The sequence below is a fragment of the Oncorhynchus tshawytscha genome, linkage group LG10 (assembly GCF_018296145.1).
Source record: "Oncorhynchus tshawytscha isolate Ot180627B linkage group LG10, Otsh_v2.0, whole genome shotgun sequence".
Taxonomy (NCBI): domain Eukaryota; kingdom Metazoa; phylum Chordata; class Actinopteri; order Salmoniformes; family Salmonidae; genus Oncorhynchus; species Oncorhynchus tshawytscha.
The window spans coordinates 7,112,038-7,134,452 of NC_056438.1; the positions used below are offsets into that span (position 1 = coordinate 7,112,038).

Sequence of the window (22,415 nt, forward strand, 5' to 3'; positions counted from 1 at the left end):
AAATGAATAACCTCAACCAAATTCCAAAGACTGGTGACATCCAGTGGAAGCGGTAGGAACGGAAAACAAGTTCCTAAGAAATATTGTTTTCCAATGAGACTCACTGAACAGACAGAGACCTAAAAACAAAAATCTGAACGGTTAGCTCTCAGGGTTTTTCCTGCTACATAAGTTCTGTTATACTCACAGACATGATTCAAACAGTTTTAGAAACGTCAGCGTGTTTTCTACTAATAATATGCATATCTTATATTCTTGGCATGAGTAGCAGGAAATTGAAATTGGGCACGCTATTTATCTAAAAGTGAAAATGCTGCACACTATAACTTAAGAAGTTAAATGGAGGGAAGGCATGCAATGGAACAGGGAGCTTTCAAAATAAGAGGCACTTCCTAGTTGGATTATCCACAGGTTTTCAGCTGCAATATCAGTTATGTTATACTCACAGACAATATTTTGATAGTTTTGGAAACTTTAGAGTGTTTTCTCTCCTAATCTGACAATTATATGCATATTCTAGCTTCTGGGCCTGAGAAATAGGCAGTTTAATTTGGGTACGTTTTTCATCCAAGCATCAAAATAGTGCCCCCTACACTCAACAGGTTTTAACTACAGAATATCTCAGTACCCTGTGTTTCCTTCTCCTCCAGAACAGAGAGAAGGGCTGTCAACACTTTAATTAAACATGTTTTGTTGCTATTGATGTTCCCGAAAATATTTAACTTGATCTCCCAAATGAAGAAGCAGGTAGCTGCAGGAACAGGGTTGGAGAGACCATGTCGAACAGAGTTTGGGTGGAATATCACCTATGGTGCAGAGAGAGGCAGCATGCTGCTCTAAAAGAGGTTGATGAGAGCAAAATAACCAGAGTAGCCAACCAGGAGGATGGAGCAAAGCTACCAGGCAGGATGGAGCAAAGCTACCAGGCAGGATGGAGCAAAGCTACCAGGCAGGATGGAGCAAACCTACCAGGCAGGATGGAACAAACCAACCAGGCAGGATGGATGGAACAAACCAACCAGGCAGGATGGATGGAACAAAGCTACCAGGCAGGATGGAACAAACCAACCAGGCAGGATGGATGGAACAAACCAACCAGGCAGGATGGAACAAACCAGCCAGGCAGGATGGAACAAACCAACCAGGCAGGATGGAACAAAGCTACCAGGCAGGATGGAACAAACAAACCAGGCAGGATGGAACAAACCAACCAGGCAGGATGGAGCAAACCAACCAGGCAGGATGGAGCAAACCAACCAGGCAGGATGGAGCAAACCAACCAGGCAGGATGGAGCAAACCAACCAGGCAGGATGGAAGCAAACCAACCAGGCAGGATGGAGCAAACCAACCAGGCAGGATGGAGCAAACCAACCAGGCAGGATGGAGCAAACCAACCAGGCAGGATGGAACAAACCAACCAGGCAGGATGGAACAAACCAACCAGGCAGGATGGAACAAACCAAACAGGCAGGATGGAACAAACCAACCAGGATATGGAACAAACCAACCAGGCAGGATGGAACAATCCAACCAGGCAGGATGGAACAGACCAACCAGGCAGGACGGAACAAACCAACCAGGCAGGATGGAACAAACCAACCAGGCAGGATGAAGCAAACGAACCAGGCAAGATGGAGCAAACCAACCAGGCAAGATGGAGCAAACCAACCAGGCAGGATGGAACAAACCAACCAGGCAGGATGGAACAAACCAACCAGGCAGGATGGAACAAACCAACCAGGCAGGATGGAACAAACCAACCAGGCAGGATGGAACAAAGCTACCAGGCAGGATGGAACAAACAAACCAGGCAGGATGGAACAAACAAACCAGGCAGGATGGAGCAAACCAACCAGGCAGGATGGAGCAAACCAACCAGGCAGGATGGAGCAAACCAACCAGGCAGGATGGAGCAAACCAACCAGGCAGGATGGAGCAAACCAACCAGGCAGGATGGAGCAAACCAACCAGGCAGGATGGAGCAAACCAACCAGGCAGGATGGAACAAACCAACCAGGCAGGATGGAACAAACCAACCAGGCAGGATGGAACAAACCAACCAGGCAGGATGGAACAAACCAAACAGGCAGGATGGAACAAACCAACCAGGATAGAACAAACCAACCAGGCAGGATGGAACAATCCAACCAGGCAGGATGGAACAGACCAACCAGGCAGGACGGAACAAACCAACCAGGCAGGATGGAACAAACCAACCAGGCAGGATGAAGCAAACGAACCAGGCAAGATGGAGCAAACCAACCAGGCAAGATGGAGCAAACCAACCAGGCAGGATGGAACAAACCAACCAGGCAGGATGGAACAAACCAACCAGGCAGGATGGAACAAACCAACCAGGCAGGATGGAACAAACCAACCAGGCAGGATGGAACAAAGCTACCAGGCAGGATGGAACAAACAAACCAGGCAGGATGGAACAAACAAACCAGGCAGGATGGAGCAAACCAACCAGTCAGGATGGAGCAAACCAACCAGTCAGGATGGAGCAAACCAACCAGTCAGGATGGAGCAAACCAACCAGGCAGGATGGAGCAAACCAACCACGCAGGATGGCGCAAACCAACCAGGCAGGATGGAACAAACCAACCAGGCAGGATGGAAAAAAACAACCAGGCAGGATGGAACAAACCAACCAGGATAGAACAAACCAACCAGGCAGGATGGAACAAACCAACCAAGCAGGATGGAACAAACCAACCAGGCAGGATGGAACAGACCAACCAGGCAGGATGGAACAAACCAACCAAGCAGGATAAAACAAACCAACCAGGCAGGATGGAACAAACCAACCAAGCAGGATAAAACAAACCAACCAGGCAGGAAGGAACAAACCAACCAGGCAGGATGGAACAAACCAACCAGGATAGAACAAACCAACCAGGCAGGATGGAACAAACCAACCAAGCAGGATGGAACAAACCAACCAGGCAGGATGGAACAGACCAACCAGGCAGGATGGAACAAACCAACCAGGCAGGATGGAACAAACCAACCAGGCAGGATGGAACAAACCAACCAGGCAGGATGGAAACCAAACCAACCAAGCAGGATGGAACAAACCAACCAGGCAGGATGGAACAGACCAACCAGGCAGGATGGAACAAACCAACCAAGCAGGATAAAACAAACCAACCAGGCAGGATGGAACAAACCAACCAGGCAGGTGGAATATCACCTATGGTGCAGCAACCAACTAAATACAGAATTACCACAAAAATGGATGAGTGGAAAGGCAGAGAAAGGAAGGAACTTGCCTGTCGGCCCTGTATTAAAGGCCCAAAATGGTTAAAGAAAATTAGGATGAATTATGAAGTATAACCAGCTTCATTTAAGGACCACCAAATTGACAGCTGTGCCACACAGATTGCACAATATTTGGTTTGAGATTTTAATGAACTGAACGACAACAGATCCAAAACTTAAGAGTTTTTAATTTTAATTTATGAAAACAAAATTCTTGCAACCAATAAAATGTTTTATATATATATATATATATATATATATATATATATATATATATATATATATATGGGAGTCATTAGATCATTTGTTTTGGTACTGTCCATATGTAGCTTGTTTTTGGTCGCAGGTTCAGGGAACGGCTGAAGAATTACAACATTTACCTGGAGATAACTGCAGATCTGAAAAGTCAATCAATCAGTAATACTCTTAGCAACAAAAAAAACATTATTTATCATTCATTTACAATCTTTAGTAACTATGAGAATTGAAAGTTCTAGAACTTTTGTGAAAACACCACACCTCAGGGTTGATTGGAGCTGAAAGGTAGAACTAATAACAAGATAACTAAAAATAACCCTTGTCTGTAAAATGTATAACTTTTGTGAAACCGAACAGTTCAAAAAATATATCTATTGCCAAACAGAAATCATAACTGGATTGTGTTCAGAGATAGATGGGACTAAAAACAAACAAAGGATAACTATCGTAAAATAGATTGTGTCCGTAAAATGTATATAGAATCCTCCATTTGCAGCAACTACAGCCTTGCAGACCTTTGGTATTCTAGTTGTCAATTTGTTGAGGTAATCTGAAGAGATTTCACCCCATGCTTCCTGAAGCACCTCCCACAAGTTGGATTGGCTTGATGGGCACTTCTTACGGTCAAGCTGCTCCCACAACAGCTCAATAGGGTTGAGATCCGGTGACTGTGCTGGACACTCCATTATAGACAGAATACCAGCTGACTGCTTCTTCCCTAAATAGTTCTTACATAGTTTGGAGCTGTGCTTTGGGTCATTGTCCTGTTGTAGGAGGAAATTGGCTCCAATTAAAAGCCGTCCACAGGTTATATGGCATGGCATTGCAAAATGGAGTGATGGCCTTCCTTCTTCAAGATCCCTTTTACCCTGTACAAATCTCCCACTTTACCAACACCAGACTACCAGACCATCACATTGTCTCCACCATCGACAGATGGCGTCAAGCATTTCTCAAGCATCTTTTTCTGCCTCTCAGGAATGTTCTTCTTTGTAATCCGAACACCTCAAACTTAGAGAGAGACAGAGAGACAGAGAGACAGAGAGAGAGAGAGAGAGAGAGAGAGAGAGAGAGAGAGAGAGAGAGAGAGAGAGAGAGAGAGAGAGAGAGAGAGAGAGAGAGAGAGAGAGATGGAGATGTATGGGTAAACTACAGACAGACACACGCACACACACACACACACACACACTCCCACTAACACACACTACACACACACATTGTTAACCTGTTCTAGATGTCTCCGTTGGTTAATGGGGATGACTAATAAAAATCAATCTAATCATGCTTACCATATATGCTGTTGTCCTCTCACTTCGTGTGTGTGTGTGTGTGTGTGTGAGAGAGAGAGAGAGAGAGAGAGAGAGAGATGGAGATGTATGGGTAAACCACTTCTCCAATCTTTTTGGCTCTATAACAAAGAATAAAGAGCAAAAACATATACATGATCAAATACAGATCTTAGAATCAACTATTAAAGACTACCAGAACCCACTGGATTCTCCAATTACCTTGAATGAGTTACAGGACAAAATAAAAACCCTCCAACCCAAAAAGGCCTGTGGTGTTGATGGTATCCTCAATGAAATGATCAAATATACAGACAACAAATTCCAATTGGCTATACTAAAACTCTTTAACATCATCCTTAGCTCTGGCATCTTCCCCAATATTTGGAACCAAGGACTGATCACCCCAATCCACAAAAGTGGAGACAAATTTGACCCCAATAACTACCGTGGAATATGTGTCAACAGTAACCTTGGGAAAATCCTCTGCATTATCATTAACAGTACATTTCCTCAATGAAAACAATGTACTGAGCAAATGTCAAATTGGCTTTTTACCAAATTACTGTACAACAGACCACGTATTCACCCTGCACACCCTAATTGACAACCAAACAAAACAAAACAAAGGCCAAGTCTTCTCATGCTTTGTTGATTTCAAAAAAGCATTCGACTCAATCTGGCATGAGGGTCTGCTATACAAACTGATGGAAGGTGGTGTTGGGGGTAAAACATATGACATTATAAAAACAACAAGTGTGCGGTTAAAATTGGCAAAAAACACACATTTCTTCACACAGGGTCGTGGGGTTAGACAGGGATGCAGCTTAAGCCCCACCCTCTTCAACATATATATCAACGGATTGGCGCGGGCACTAGAAAAGTCTGCAGCACCCGGCCTCCCCCTGCTAGAATCCGAAGTCAAATGTCTGCTGTTTGCTGATGATCTGGTGCTTCTGTCACCAACCAAGGTGGGCCTACAGCAGCACCTAGATCTTATAAACAGATTCTGCCAGACCTGGGCCCTGACAGTAAACCTCAGTAAGACCAAAATAATGGTGTTCCAAAAAAGGTCCAGTCACCAGGACCACAAATACAAATTCCATCTAGACACTGTTGCCCTAGAGCACACACAAAACTATACATACCTTAGCCTAAACATCAGCGCCACAGGTAACTTCCACAAAGCTGTGAACGATCTGAGAGACAAGGCAAGAAGGGCATTCTATGCCATCAAAAGGAACATAAATTTCAACATACCAATTAGGATCTGGCTAAAAATACTTGAATCAGTCATAGAGCCCATTGCCCTTTATGGTTGTGAGGTCTGGGATCCGCTCACCAACCAAGACTTCACAAAATGGGACAAACACCAAATTGAGACTCTGCACGCAGAATTCTGCAAAAATATCCTCCGTGTACAACGTAGAACACCAAATAATGCATGCAGAGCAGAATTAGGCCGATACCCACTAATTATCAAAATCCAGAAAAGAGCCGTTAATTTCTACAACCACCTAAAAGGAAGCGATTCACAAACCTTCCATAACAAAGCCATCACCTACAGAGAGATGGACCTGGAGAAGAGTCCCCTAAGCAAGCTGGTCCTGGGGCTCTGTTCACAAACACAAACACACCCCACAGAGCCCCAGGACAACAGCACAATTAGACCCAACCAAATCATGAGAAAACAAAAAGATAATTACTTAACACATTGGAAAGAATTAACAAAAAAACAGAGCAAACTAGAATGCTATTTGGCCCTACACAGAGAGTACACAGCGGCAGAATACCTGACCACTGTGACTGACCCAAAATTAAGGAAAGCTTTGACTATGTACAGACTCAGTGAGCATAGCCTTGCTATTGAGAAAGGCCGCCGTAGGCAGACATGGCTCTCAAGAGAAGACAGGCTATGTGCTCACTGCCCACAAAATGAGGTGGAAACTGAGCTGCACTTCCTAACCTCCTGCCCAATGTATGACCATATTAGAGAGACATATTTCCCTCAGATTACACAGATCCACAAAGAATTCGAAAACAAATCCAATTTTGAACAACTCCCATATCTACTGGGTGAAATTCCACAGTGTGCCATCACAGCAACAAGATTTGTGACCTGTTGCCACGAGAAAAGGGCAACCAGTGAAGAACAAACACCATTGTAAATACAACCCATATTTATGCTTATTTATTTTATCTTGTGTCCTTTAACCATTTGTACATTGTTAAAACACTGTTTATATATATAATATGACATTTGTAATGTCTTTACTGTTTTGAAACTTCTGTATGTGTAATGTTTACTGTTAATTTTTGTTGTTTTTCACTTTATATGTTCACTTTGTATGTTGTCTACCTCACTTGCTTTGGCAATGTTAACACATGTTTCCCATGCCAATAAAGCCCTTGAATTGAATTGAGAGAGACAGAGAGAGCCAATTATCAACAAGGGTGGTCCTGTACTGGCCAATCGTCACAGGGGAACTGCAGAGTTTCTTAGAACACTTGAGTAGAACTCCTGGAACACAATAGAATGTTCAATTTTTCTGTTTTCCACAATTTTTTTGTGGCCTACTGTCAGTTAATTAACGTTGGCACGGCAACCATGTCCAACTTATAACACTTCGTTGTTGCAGAGATTTTTTTCTTCTTCTTTTTAAACCAAGGAAAAGGAGACATTATGTCCTTGAGACTGTAGACGACAGCAGCAGAATGAGGAAGATGAGGAAGTACTCGACGAAAGAGAAAAGATGACCAATATGAAGTGTTTACGATGGCTGTCTCCCCTCTCCCCCCTCACAGGTTCTAAAATCCCTCCCCCGTATCGAGGGGCGTCCTGGTGCCACCCTGCCTCCCCTGGACTTCGATGCCCTGGAGGCCGGGCTTCGTTTGCTGCACGGCGATGACATCACACAGGAGGATGTGATGTCAGCGGCCATGTATCCCAAGGTATTTTATATGTATATTTACACACACACACACACACACACACACACACACACACACACACACACACACACACACACACACACACACACACACACACACACACACACGGCATCCCTAGCCACGTCCTCAGATGGCATCCCTAGATTTCATTTGACACACACACACACACACTCTGTTGATTTGTTGACTCAGGTACGGATGGTAGTGAGAATAGATGTTCATGTTATCCTCTGTCTTTCTCTCTGTTCTCTCTCTGTTCTCTCTCTGTTCTCTCTCTGTCTTTCGTCCTCTGTCTTTCTCTCTGTTCTCTCTGTCTTTCTCTGTTCTCTCTGTCTTTCTCTCTGTTCTCTCTCTGTTCTCTCTCTGTCTTTCGTCCTCTGTCTTTCTCTCTGTTCTCTCTCTGTTCTCTCTCTGTTCTCTCTCTGTCTTTCTCTCTGTTCTCTCTCTGTTCTCTCTCTGTCTTTCTCTCTGTCTTTCTCTCTGTATCCTCTCTATGTGTCCTCTCTATGTGTCCTCTCTATGTGTCCTCTCTCTTCTCTTTTTCTCTGTCCTCTCTCTCTCTCTCTCAGGTTTTCCAGGAGTACAAGGAGTTCACAGGTAGCTTCGGTCCCGTCGACTGCCTCAGCACACGACTCTTCTTGGACGGGCCCAAGATAGCAGAGGAGTTTCAGGTTGGTGGTAATATCTTGGTTTCTTTTAAGCATCTTTGGTACAGTCCTCTCTTTTTTTCTAGCTGAGCAGTTTGAGGTGTATTGTAGGGTATAGTAATGTGTATTAATAATTCATATTTATCCTGAGAGTCCCAGGAAATACCACAAAAATCAGAAGCATAAACATTTAAAGTGTTTAATTAAAACCAAGATATTGTTTTTGCGAAACAGGCTGTTCATAAATTCAGAGTGATATTATGTTCCTGAATTAATTCAGCGCATTTCAGTAAGGCTATCTCGACACGGAGCGGTTACAGGACCCACGAATGAAATTGACCAAAGTTGCTACGCTTTTCTTCAATCCTTCAATGAATTACAGGATATCTCCCATATTTGTCACCATCTCTAGTTGATGATTCTACAGACGGCAGATCAGCTCGTGAATAAACGGGGAGACGGAGAGAGGAAATAGTTTAAACATCAAGGTATCTTAACGTGGGGGATCAACTCTGTTGTATAAAATATCCATATCTACTGTCATACCGTTTGTTGATCACACATTCTCTACCGAAGCTCTCATACGAGCAGCAGTAGGAGACAGAGCGCAGAGAAACGAGGAATGTTACAGCTGTATTTTGACAAGCGGGAGATGTGCTTTGATAATGCCACCTATGAAATACAGAATAAAGTTAGGATTTTGAGGGGGTTTCAGTGGGACAGGATGATAACAAAGTCTTTTTCCTCATGTCTCTATGAATTGTTTAACCCGACTTCATGTCTGTGTCAGAAAACATAGTGAATTATGCATAGGACTGTCAACATTGGTGGCTACCAAAAAAAAGACACACGTTATTATATAGGCATTGATTTTTTTTTTTATATATATGGGTCATTTAACAGTGTTTAAACTGCGTTCGGGTCACGTGTGCTTTTGAAATCAAATGGTGACTTTAGTGTGAAAGTGAACAGACAAACAGGCTTCTACAACCTGCTGGGATAATGTGCTATTGTGGAATTGCATTAGTGTCACATTGGGGGGAAATGTTGTAATTTCCCAGGTCTTGTCATTTTATTTTTTGGGGTGGGAAATGTGAAGTGTGTCCCCGGGACAGTCCTGGGATCCCGGTTTCCCATGTTACCCCTGTTACAGATATTACCCCTGTTACCCATGTTACAGGTGTTACACATGTTACAGATGTTACCCATGTTACCCATGTTAGATGTTACCCATGTTACAGATGTTGCAGATGTTACCCATGTTACCCATGTTACAGATGTTACAGATGTTACCCATGTTACAGATGTAACCCATGTTACCCATGTTACAGATGTTACCCATGTTACCCATGTTACCCATGTTAGATGTTACCCATGTTACAGATGTTACAGATGTTACCCATGTTACAGATGTTACCCATGTTACCCATGTTACAGATGTTACAGATGTTACCCATGTTACCCATGTTACCCATGTTGCCCATGTTGCCCATGTTACAGGTGTTACAGATGTTACCCATGTTACAGATGTTACAGATGTTACCCATGTTACAGATGTTACAGATGTTACCCGTGTTACCCATGTTACAGATGTAACCCATGTTACAGATGTTACAGATGTTACCCATGTTACAGATGTTACCCATGTTACCCATGTTACAGATGTTACAGATGTTACCCATGTTACAGATGTTGCCCATGTTGCCCATGTTACCCATGTTACCCATGTTACCCATGTTACAGATGTTACAGATGTTGCCCATGTTGCCCATGTTACAGATGTTACCCACCCAGATGTTACCCATGTTGCCCATGTTACCCATCTTCCAGATGTTACCCATCTTCCAGATGTTCCAGATGTTACAGATGTTACCCATGTTACCCATGTTGCCCATGTTACAGATGTTACAGATGTTACCCATGTTACAGATGTTACCCATGTTGCCCATGTTGCCCATGTTACAGGTGTTACAGATGTTACCCATGTTACAGATGTTACCCATGTTACAGATGTTACAGATGTTACCCATGTTACCCATGTTACAGATGTAACCCATGTTACAGATGTTACAGATGTTACCCATGTTACAGATGTTACCCATGTTACAGATGTTGCCCATGTTACCCATGTTACCCATTTTACAGAGGTTACAGATGTTGCCCATGTTGCCCATGTTACCCATGTTACTCATGTTACCCATGTTACAGATGTTACCCATGTTGCCCATGTTACCCATCTTCCAGATGTTACCCATCTTCCAGATGTTACCCATCTTCCAGATGTTACAGATGTTACCCATGTTACCCATGTTGCCCATGTTGCCCATCTTCCAGATGTTACCCATGTTACAGATGTTACTCATGTTGCCCATTTTGCCCATGTTGCCCGTCTTCCAGATGTTACCCATGTTACAGATGAGACCCATGTTACCCATGTTACAGATGTTACCCATGTTACCCATGTTGCCCATGTTACAGATGTTAACCATGTTGCCCATGTTACAGATGTTACCAGTGTTGCGCATGTTACAGATGTTGCCCATGTTGCGCATGTTACAGATGTTGCCCATGTTGCCCATGTTACAGATGTTACCCATGTTGCCCATGTTACAGATGTTGCCCACGTTACAGATGTTGCCCACGTTACAGATGTTGCCCACGTTACAGATGTTGCCCACGTTACAGATGTTGCCCATGTTACAGATGTTGCCCATGTTACAGATGTTGCCCATGTTACAGATGTTACCCATGTTACAGATGTTACCCATGTTGCCCATGTTACAGATGTTACCCATGTTGCCCATGTTACAGATGTTACCCATGTTACCCATGTTGCCCATGTTGCCCATGTTGCCCATCTTCCAGATCTTACCCATGTTACAGATGAGACCCATGTTACCCATGTTACAGATGTTACCCCTGTTACAGATGTTACCCATGTTACCCATGTTGCCCATGTTACCCATCTTCCAGATGTTACCCATCTTCCAGATGTTACCCATCTTCAAGATATTACAGATGTTACCCATGTTGCCCATGTTGCCCATGTTGCAGATGTTACCCATGTTACAGATGAGATGTTACCCATGTTACAGATGTTACCCATGTTACAGATGTTACCCATGTTACAGATGTTACCCATGTTACAGATGTTACCCATGTTACAGATGTTACCCATTTTACAGAGGTTACAGATGTTGCCCATGTTGCCCATGTTGCCCATGTTGCCCATCTTCCAGATGTTACCCATGTTACAGATGTTACCCATGTTGCCCATGTTGCCCATGTTGCCCATCTTCCAGATGTTACTCATGTTACCCATGTTACAGATGTTACAGATGTTACAGATGTTACCCATGTTACAGATGAGACCCATGTTACCCATGTTACAGATGTTACCCATGTTACAGATGTTACCCATGTTACAGATGTTACCCATGTTACAGATGCTACCCATGTTGACCATGTTGCCCATGTTACAGATGTTACCCATGTTGCCCATGTTACAGATGTTACCCATGTTACAGATGTTACTCATGTTGCCCATGTTACAGATGTTGCCCATGTTACAGATGTTACAGATGTTACCCATGTTACAGATGTTGCCCATGTTGCCCATGTTGCCCATGTTACCCATGTTACAGATGTTACCCATGTTGCCCATGTTACAGATGTTACCAGTGTTACCCATGTTGCGCATGTTACCCATGTTACCCATGTTAGATGTTACAGATGTTACCCATGTTACAGATGTTGCCCATGTTACAGATGGTAACCATGTTACCCATGTTACCCACGTTACAGATGTTACAGATGTTACCAGTGTTACCCATGTTGCGCATGTTACAGATGTTGCCCATGTTGCCTATGTTACAGATGTTGCCCATGTTGCCCATGTTGCCCATGTTACAGATGGTAACCATGTTACCCATGTTACCCATGTTACACACGTTACCCATGTTACAGATGTTACCCATGTTACCCATGTTGCCCATGTTACAGATGTTACCCATGTTGCCCATGTTACAGATGTTACCAGTGTTACCCATGTTACAGATGTTACCCATGTTACAGATGTTACCCATGTTACAGATGTTACCCATGTTGCCCATGTTGCCCATGTTACAGATGTTACCCATGTTGCCCATGTTACAGATGTTACCCATGTTGCCCATGTTACAGATGTTACCAGTGTTACCCATGTTACAGATGTTACGCATGTTACAGATGTTACCCATGTTACAGATGTTACCCATGTTACAGATGTTACCCATGTTGCCCATGTTGCCCATGTTACAGATGTTACAGATGTTGCCCATCTTCCAGATGTTACAGATGTTACCCATGTTACCCATGTTACCCATGTTACAGATGTTACCCATGTTACAGATGTTGCCCATGTTACAGATGGTAACCATGTTACCCATGTTACCCACGTTACCCACGTTACCCATGTTACCCATGTTACAGATGTTACCAGTGTTACCCATGTTGCCCATGTTACAGATGTTGCCCATGTTGCCCATGTTACCCATGTTACAGATGTTACCCATGTTACAGATGTTACCCATGTTACAGATGTTACCCATGTTACAGATGTTGCCCATGTTACAGATGTTACCCATGTTACCCATGTTACCCATGTTACCCACGTTACCCATGTTACAGATGTTACCCATGTTACCCATGTTGCCCATGTTACAGGTGTTACCCATGTTGCCCATGTTACAGATGTTACCCATGTTGCCCATGTTACAGATGTTACCAGTGTTACCCATGTTGCAGATGTTACCCATGTTACAGATGTTACCCATGTTGCCCATGTTGCAGATGTTACAGATGTTACAGATGTTGCCCATCTTCCAGATGTTACAGATGTTACCCATGTTACCCATGTTACAGATGTTACCCATGTTACAGATGTTACCCATGTTACAGATGCTACCCATGTTACAGATGTTACCCATGTTACCCATGTTGCCCATGTTGCCCATCTTCCAGATGTTACAGATGTTACAGATGTTACCCATGTTACAGATGTTACCCATGGTACAGATGTTACCCATGTTACAGATGTTACAGATGTTACCCATGTTGCCCATGTTGCCCATCTTCCAGATGTTACCCATGTTACCCATGTTACCCATGTTACCCATGTTACAGATGTTACCCATGTTACAGATGTTACAGATGTTGCCCATGTTGCCCATGTTGCCCATCTTCCAGATGTTACCCATGTTACAGATGTTGCACATGTTGCCCATGTTGCCCATCTTCCAGATGTTACCCATGTTACAGATGTTGCCCATCTTCCAGATGTTGCCCATCTTCCAGATGTTACCCATGTTACCCATGTTACCCATGTTACAGATGTTACCCATGTTACAGATGTTACCCATGTTACAGATGTTACCCATGTTACAGATGTTACCCATGTTACAGATGTTACCCATGTTACAGATGTTACCCATGTTACAGATGTTACCCATGTTACAGATGTTACCCATGTTGCAGATGTTACCCATGTTACAGATGTTACCCATGTTACAGATGTTACCCATGTTACAGATGTTACCCATGTTACAGATGTTACCCATGTTACAGATGTTACCCATGTTGCCCATGTTGCCCATGTTGCCCATGTTGCCCATCTTCCAGATGTTACCCATGTTACAGATGAGACCCATGTTACCCATGTTACAGATGTTACCCATGTTACAGATGTTACCCATGTTACCCATGTTACAGATGTTACCCATGTTACAGATGTTGCCCATGTTGCCCATGTTGCAGATGTTACCCATGTTACAGATGTTACCCATGTTGCCCATGTTGCCCATGTTACAGATGTTACAGATGTTGCCCATCTTCCAGATGTTACAGATGTTACCCATGTTACCCATGTTACCCATGTTACAGATGTTACCCATGTTACCCATCTTCCAGATGTTACCCTTCCAGATGTTACAGATGTTACCCATGTTGCCCATGTTGCCCATGTTGCCCATCTTCCAGATGTTACCCATGTTATCCATGTTGCCCATGTTATCCATGTTGCCCATGTTACAGATGAGACCCATGTTACCCATGTTACAGATGTTACAGATGTTACCCATGTTACAGATGTTACCCATGTTACAGATGTTACCCATGTTACAGATGTTACCCATGTTACAGATGTTACAGATGTTACCCATGTTACCCATGTTACAGATGTTACCCATGTTACAGATGTTACCCATGTTACAGATGTTACCCATGTTACAGATGTTACCCATGTTGCCCGTGTTGCCCATGTTACAGATGTTACAGATGTTACCCATGTTACAGATGTTACCCATGTTACAGATGTTACCCATGTTACCCATGTTACAGATGTTACAGATGTTACCCATGTTACAGATGTTACCCATGTTGCCCAGGTTGCCCATGTTGCCCATGTTACAGATGTTACCCATGTTGCCCATGTTACAGATGTTACCCATGTTACCCATGTTACAGATGTTGCCCATGTTACAGATGTTGCCCATGTTACAGATGTTACCCATGTTACAGATGTTACCCATGTTACAGATGTTACCCATGTTACCCATGTTGCCCATGTTACAGATGTTACCCATGTTGCCCATGTTACAGATGTTACCCATGTTACCCATGTTACAGATGTTACCCATGTTACCCATGTTACAGATGTTACCCATGTTACCCATGTTACAGATGTTACCCATGTTAAAGATGTTACCCATGTTGCCCATGTTACAGATGTTACCCATGTTGCCCATGTTACAGATGTTACCCATGTTACCCATGTTACAGATGTTACCCATGTTACAGATGTTGCCCATGTTACAGATGGTAACCATGTTACCCATGTTACCCATGTTACCCGTTACCCATGTTACCCATGTTACCCATGTTACCCATGTTGCCCATGTTACAGATGTTACCCATGTTGCCCATGTTACAGATGTTACCAGTGTTACCCATGTTGCGCATGTTGCCCATGTTGCGCATGTTGCCCATGTTACAGATGTTACCCATTTTACAGATGTTACCCATCTTACAGATGTTGCCCATGTTACAGATGTTGCCCATGTTACCCATGTTACCCATGTTACCCACGTTACCCATGTTACCCATGTTACCCATGTTACCCATGTTACCCATGTTGCCCATGTTACAGATGTTACCAGTGTTGCCCATGTTACAGATGTTGCCCATGTTACAGATGTTACCCATGTTGCCCATGTTACAGATGTTACAGATGTTGCCCATGTTGCCCATCTTCCAGATGTTACAGATGTTACCCATGTTACCCATGTTACAGATGTTACCCATGTTACAGATGTTACCCATGTTACAGATGTTACCCATGTAACAGATGTTACCCATGTTACCCATGTTGCCCATGTTGCCCATGTTACAGGTGTTACAGATGTTACCCATGTTACAGATGTTACCCATGTTACAGATGTTACCCATGTTACAGATGTTACAGATGTTACCCATGTTACCCATGTTACAGATGTTACCCATGTTATAGATGTTACCCATGTTACCCATGTTACAGATGTTACCCATGTTACCCATGTTACCCATGTTACAGATGTTACCCATGTTACAGATGTTACAGATGTTGCCCATGTTGCCCATGTTACCCATGTTACAGATGTTACCCATGTTACCCATGTTACCCATGTTACATATGTTACAGATGTTACCCATGTTACAGATGTTACAGATGTTGCCCATGTTGCCCATGTTGCCCATCTTCCAGATGTTACCCATGTTACAGATGTTGCACATGTTGCCCATGTTGCCCATCTTCCAGATGTTACCCATGTTACAGATGTTGCCCATCTTCCAGATGTTGCCCATCTTCCAGATGTTGCCCATCTTCCAGATGTTGCCCATCTTCCAGATGTTGCCCATGTTACAGATGTTACCCATGTTACCCATGTTACAGATGTCACCCATGTTACAGATGTTACCCATGTTACAGATGTTACCCATGTTACAGATGTTACCCATGTTAGATGTTACCCATGTTAGATGTTACCCATGTTACAGATGTTACCCATGTTACAGATGTTATCCATGTTACAGATGTTACCCATGTTACAGATGTTGCCCATCTTCCAGATGTTACAGATGTTACCCATCTTCCAGATGTTACCCATCTTCCAGATGTTACAGATGTTACCCATGTTGCCCATGTTGCCCATGTTGCCCATCTTCCAGATGTTACCCAGATGTTACCCATGTTACAGATGTTACCCATGTTGCCCATGTTGCCCATTTTGCCCATGTTGCCCGTCTTCCAGATGTTACCCGTGTTACAGATGAGACCCATGTTACCCATGTTACAGATGTTACCCATGTTACAGATGTTACCCATGTTAGATGTTACAGATGTTACCCATGTTACAGATGTTACCCATGTTACAGATGTTACAGATGTTACCCATGTTACAGATGTTACCCATGTTACAGATGTTACAGATGTTACCCATGTTACAGATGTTACCCATGTTACAGATGTTACCCATGTTACAGATGTTACCCATGTTACAGATGTTACCCATGTTACAGATGTTACCCATGTTACAGATGTTACCCATGTTACCCATGTTGCCCATGTTACCCATGTTACAGGTGTTACCCATGTTACCCATGTTACAGATGTTACCCATGTTACAGATGTTACCCATGTTACAGATGTTACAGATGTTACCCATGTTACAGATGTTACAGATGTTACCCATGTTATAGATGTTACCCATGTTACCCATGTTACAGATGTAACCCATGTTACAGATGTTAGATGTTACAGATGTTACCCATGTTACAGATGTTGCAGTTACCCATGTTACCCATGTTACCCATTTTACCCATGTTACCCATGTTGCCCATGTTGCCCATCTTCCAGATGTTACCCATGTTACAGATGTTACTCATGTTGCCCATTTTGCCCATGTTGCCCATCTTCCAGATGTTACCCATGTTACAGATGAGACCCATGTTACCCATGTTACAGATGTTACCCATGTTACAGATGTTACCCATGTTACAGATGTTACCCATGTTACCCATGTTACAGATGTTACCCATGTTACCCATGTTACAGATGTTACCCATGTTACAGATGTTACAGATGTTACCCATCTTCCAGATGTTACCCATCTTACAGATGTTACAGATGTTACCCATGTTGCCCATGTTGCCCATGTAGCCCATCTTCCAGATGTTACCCATGCTACCCATGTTACAGATGTTACAGATGTTACCCATGTTACAGATGTTGCCCATGTTGCCCATGTTACAGATGTTACCCATGTTACAGATGTTACCCATGTTACAGATGTTACCCATGTTACAGATGTTACCCAGGTGTTACCCATGTTACCCATGTTACAGGTGTTACCCATGTTACAGATGTTACAGATGTTACCCATGTTACAGATGCTACAGATGTTACCCATGTTACAGATGTTACAGATGTTACCCATGTCACAGATGTTAGATGTTACCCATGTTACAGATGTTACAGATGTTACCCATGTTACAGATGTTACAGATGTTACCCATGTTACAGATGTTACAGATGTTACCCATGTTACAGATGTTACCCATGTTACAGATGTTACCCATGTTACAGATGTTGCCCATGTTAGATGTTGCCCATGTTGCCCATGTTCCAGATGTTACCCATGTTACAGATGTTACCCATGTTACAGATGTTACCCATGTTACAGATGTTACCCATGTTACAGATATTACCCATGTTACAGATGTTGCCCATGTTACAGATGTTGCCCATGTTACAGATGTTAACCATGTTACAGATGTTACCCATGTTGCCCATGTTACAGATGCTACCAGTGTTACCCATGTTGCGCATGTTACAGATGTTACACATGTTACCCATGTTACCCATGTTACCCATGTTACAGATGTTACCCATGTTACCCATGTTACAGATGTTAGATGTTACTCATGTTACCCATGTTACAGATGTTACCCATGTTACAGATGTTACCCATGTTACAGATGTTACCCATGTTACCCATGTTACCCATGTTACCCATGTTACCCATGTTACAGATATTACCCATGTCATCCATGTTATTACATTGTCAGACTGAACAACAGATTAACTGACTTCTTTCTTGGTGAGCCCACTTCTGTTCATCTCTTTAAACATTTTTTTGAACCAACTTTATCGACAACCTTGTCCATTCTATTTGTTACTAGGAAACCAAGTTCCCTGGAAATGTTATTTCATTTTCTACATGAACAGAAAATAACTTATTTTGAGAGTGAATCTTTATTTATTAGAAATAGAGACAGAGACAGACAGACAGAGACATACAGACAGAGACATAGAGACATACAGACAGAGACAGAGAGACAGATACATAGAGATCAGAGACATACAGACATAGAGATCAGAGACAGAGACATAGAGACATAGACAGAGACATACAGACAGAGACAGAGACAGAGAGACATACAGACAGAGACAGAGACAGAGAGACATACAGACAGAGACATACAGACAGAGACATACAGACAGAGACATACAGACAGAGACATACAGACAGAGACATAGAGATCAGAGACATAGAGACAGAGACATACAGACAGATACATACAGACAGATACATACAGAACAGAGACATACAGACAGAGACATACAGACAGAGACATACAGACAGATACATAGAGATTAGAGACATACAGACAGAAACAGAGACAGAGACAGAGACATACAGACAGAGTGATCAGAGACATAGAGACATACAGACAGAGTGATCAGAGACATAGAGAAATACAGACAGAGACATAGAGATCAGAGACAGACATATAAAGACAGATATATAGAGACAGAGACAGAGAGAGAGACATAGAGATCAGAGACATACAGACAGAGACATAGAGACAGAGACATAGAGACAGAGACATACAGACAGAGACATAGAGACAGAGACATAGAGACATACAGACAGAGACATACAGACAGAGACAGAGACATAGAGACAGAGACAGAGACATACAGAGACATACAGACAGAGACATACAGACAGAGACATAGAGACAGAGACATAGAGACATACAGACAGAGACAGAGACATAGACATAGAGACAGAGACATACAGACAGAGTGATCAGAGACATAGAGACATACAGACAGAGTGATCAGAGACATAGAGACATACAGACAGAGACATAGAGATCAGAGACATAGAGACAGAGACATAGAGACAGAGACATATAAAGACAGACATATAAAGACAGAGACATAGAGAGAGAGACATAGAGATTAGAGATCAGAGACAGAGACATACAGACAGAGACAGAGACATACAGACAGAGACATACAGACAGAGACATAGAGACAGAGACATAGAGACATACAGACAGAGACAGAGACATAGAGACAGAGACATACAGACAGAGACATAGAGACAGAGACACAGAGACATACAGACAGAGACATAGAGACAGAGACAGAGACAGACATATAAAGACAGAGACATAGAGAGAGAGACATAGAGATCAGAGACATAGAGACAGACATATAAAGACAGATATATAGAGACAGAGACATAGAGAGAGAGACATAGAGATCAGAGACATAGAGACATACAGACAGAGACATAGAGACAGAGACATACAGACAGAGACATAGAGACAGAGACATAGAGACATACAGACAGAGACATAGAGACAGAGACATAGAGACATACAGACAGAGACATAGAGACAGAGACATAGAGACATACAGACAGAGTGATCAGAGACATAGAGACATACAGACAGAGACATAGAGACAGACATATAAAGACAGATATATAGAGACAGAGAGAGACATAGAGATCAGAGACAGAGATCAGAGACATAGACATACAGACAGATATATAGAGACAGAGACATAGAGATCAGAGACATAGAGACAGAGACATACAGACAGAGACAGAGACAGACATATAAAGACAGATATATAGAGACAGAGACAGAGAGAGACATAGAGATCAGAGACAGAGATCAGAGACATAGAGATCAGAGACATAGAGATCAGAGACATAGAGACAGAGATCAGAGACATACAGATCAGAGACAGAGACAGAGAGACATAGAGATCAGATACATAGACACAGAGACATAGAGACAGAGACATAGAGATCAGAGACATAGAGACAGAGAGACATAGACAGAGAGACATAGACATAAAGACAGAGACATAGAGACAGAGACATATAGATCAGAGATTCAGAGATATGGAGAGAGAGACATAGAGATCAGAGACATAGAGACAGAGACATATAGATCAGAGATTCAGAGATATGGAGATCAGAGATATATAGAGAGAGACATAGCGATCAGAGACATAGAGACATAGAGATCAGAGACAGAGACAGAGACAGAGACAGATACATAGAGATCAGAGACATAGAGACAGCGACATAGAGACAGAGAGACAGAGATCAGAGACATAGAGACAGAGAGACAGAGAGACAGAGACATAGAGACAGAGACTTAGAGATCAGAGACATAGAGATCAGAGAGACATAGAGACAGAGACATAGAGACATAGAGATCAGATACATAGAGACAGAGACATAGAGACAGAGACAGATACATAGACAGATACATAGACAGAGACATAGAGATCAGAGACATAGAGATCAGAGACATAGAGATCAGAGACATAGAGACAGAGAGACATAGAGACAGAGACATAGAGACAGAGACAGAGACTTAGAGACATAGAGATAGAGACATAGAGATCAGAGACAGAGATCAGAGACATAGAGACAGATACATAGACAGAGACATAGCGACAGACAGAAATATAGACTAGTCACACCGTATGAGACAAAAATAGAATAATAAATACTAGAATAGAAAACGAATCCCGAGAATAGTGTATAGATGATGAACAGTATGCCAGCCATGTTGCCTATAGCAACATACAGATCCAGTGAGCACCAGAATTCACAGTTAAACATAATGTTGAATAAAGTAATCATTGTTAATATATGGTCACGTATCCTTTGCATGCAATGACTGCTTGAAGTCTGTGATACATCGACATCACCAGACACTGGGTATCTTCCCTGGTGATGCTCTGCCAGGCCTGTACTGCAGCCATCTTCAGCTCCTGCTTGATTTGGGGAGTTATTGCCTCCAGTCTCTTCTTCAGCATGTTAAAATGCATGTTCAATTGGATTCAGATCCGGTGATTGACTCAGCCAGTCAAGGATTTTCCACTTTTTGGCCATCAAAAACCCCTTCGTTGCTCCAGCAATATGTTTAGGGTCATTGACTTGTTGCATGATGATGTGCCGATCCAATGAGTTAGGAGACATTTGGTTTTATCTGAGCAGATAAAATACTTCTGTAGACTTCAGAATTCAATTCTGTCTGCAGTCACATCATCGATGAAGACAAGTGAGCCTGTTCCACTGGCAGCCATTACAGGCCCAAGTCATAACACCCCCTCCAACATGTTTCACGGATGAGGTGGTATGCTTTGGATCATTCGCATGTCTATTTTTTCTCTCCACACTTTCCGCTTTCCATCACTAATATTCCGCTTTCCATCACTAATATTCTGCTTTCCATCACTAATATTCCGCTTTCCATCACTAATATTCCGCTTTCCATCACTAATATTCCGCTTTCCATCACTAATATTCCACTTTCCATCACTAATATTCCGCTTTCCATCACTAATATTCCGCTTTCCATCACTAATATTCCGCTTTCCATCCATTAATATTTGTCTCATCTGTCCAAAATACTTTTTTTCACAGAACTCTTGGGGCTCTTTTAGGAAACTGTAATCTGTCCTTTCTGTTGTTCAGGTTTATCAGTGGTTTGTACCCTCTGTCGTCCTGCTGGTGTAGTCTTCTACGTTCGGTTGACTTTGACACATCTGCATACAGGAGAGTGTTTCTGATCTGTTGGGCTGTTGTCAGGGGGGGGTTCTTCACCACAGAG

General features: G+C 42.7%; 1 protein-coding gene across 1 annotated transcript in view; it reads left to right on the forward strand.

Annotated features, from left to right (window-relative positions):
- The window catches only part of LOC112240916 (pyruvate carboxylase, mitochondrial-like), a 492,742-nt gene that overhangs the window by 461,993 nt on the left and 8,334 nt on the right, over positions 1-22,415 (forward strand). The window contains exons 18-19 of the mRNA XM_042329317.1: positions 7,615-7,761; positions 8,331-8,432. Of these exons, the coding sequence (XP_042185251.1) occupies positions 7,615-7,761; positions 8,331-8,432 (249 nt within the window). The remainder of the gene's footprint in view (positions 1-7,614; positions 7,762-8,330; positions 8,433-22,415) is intronic.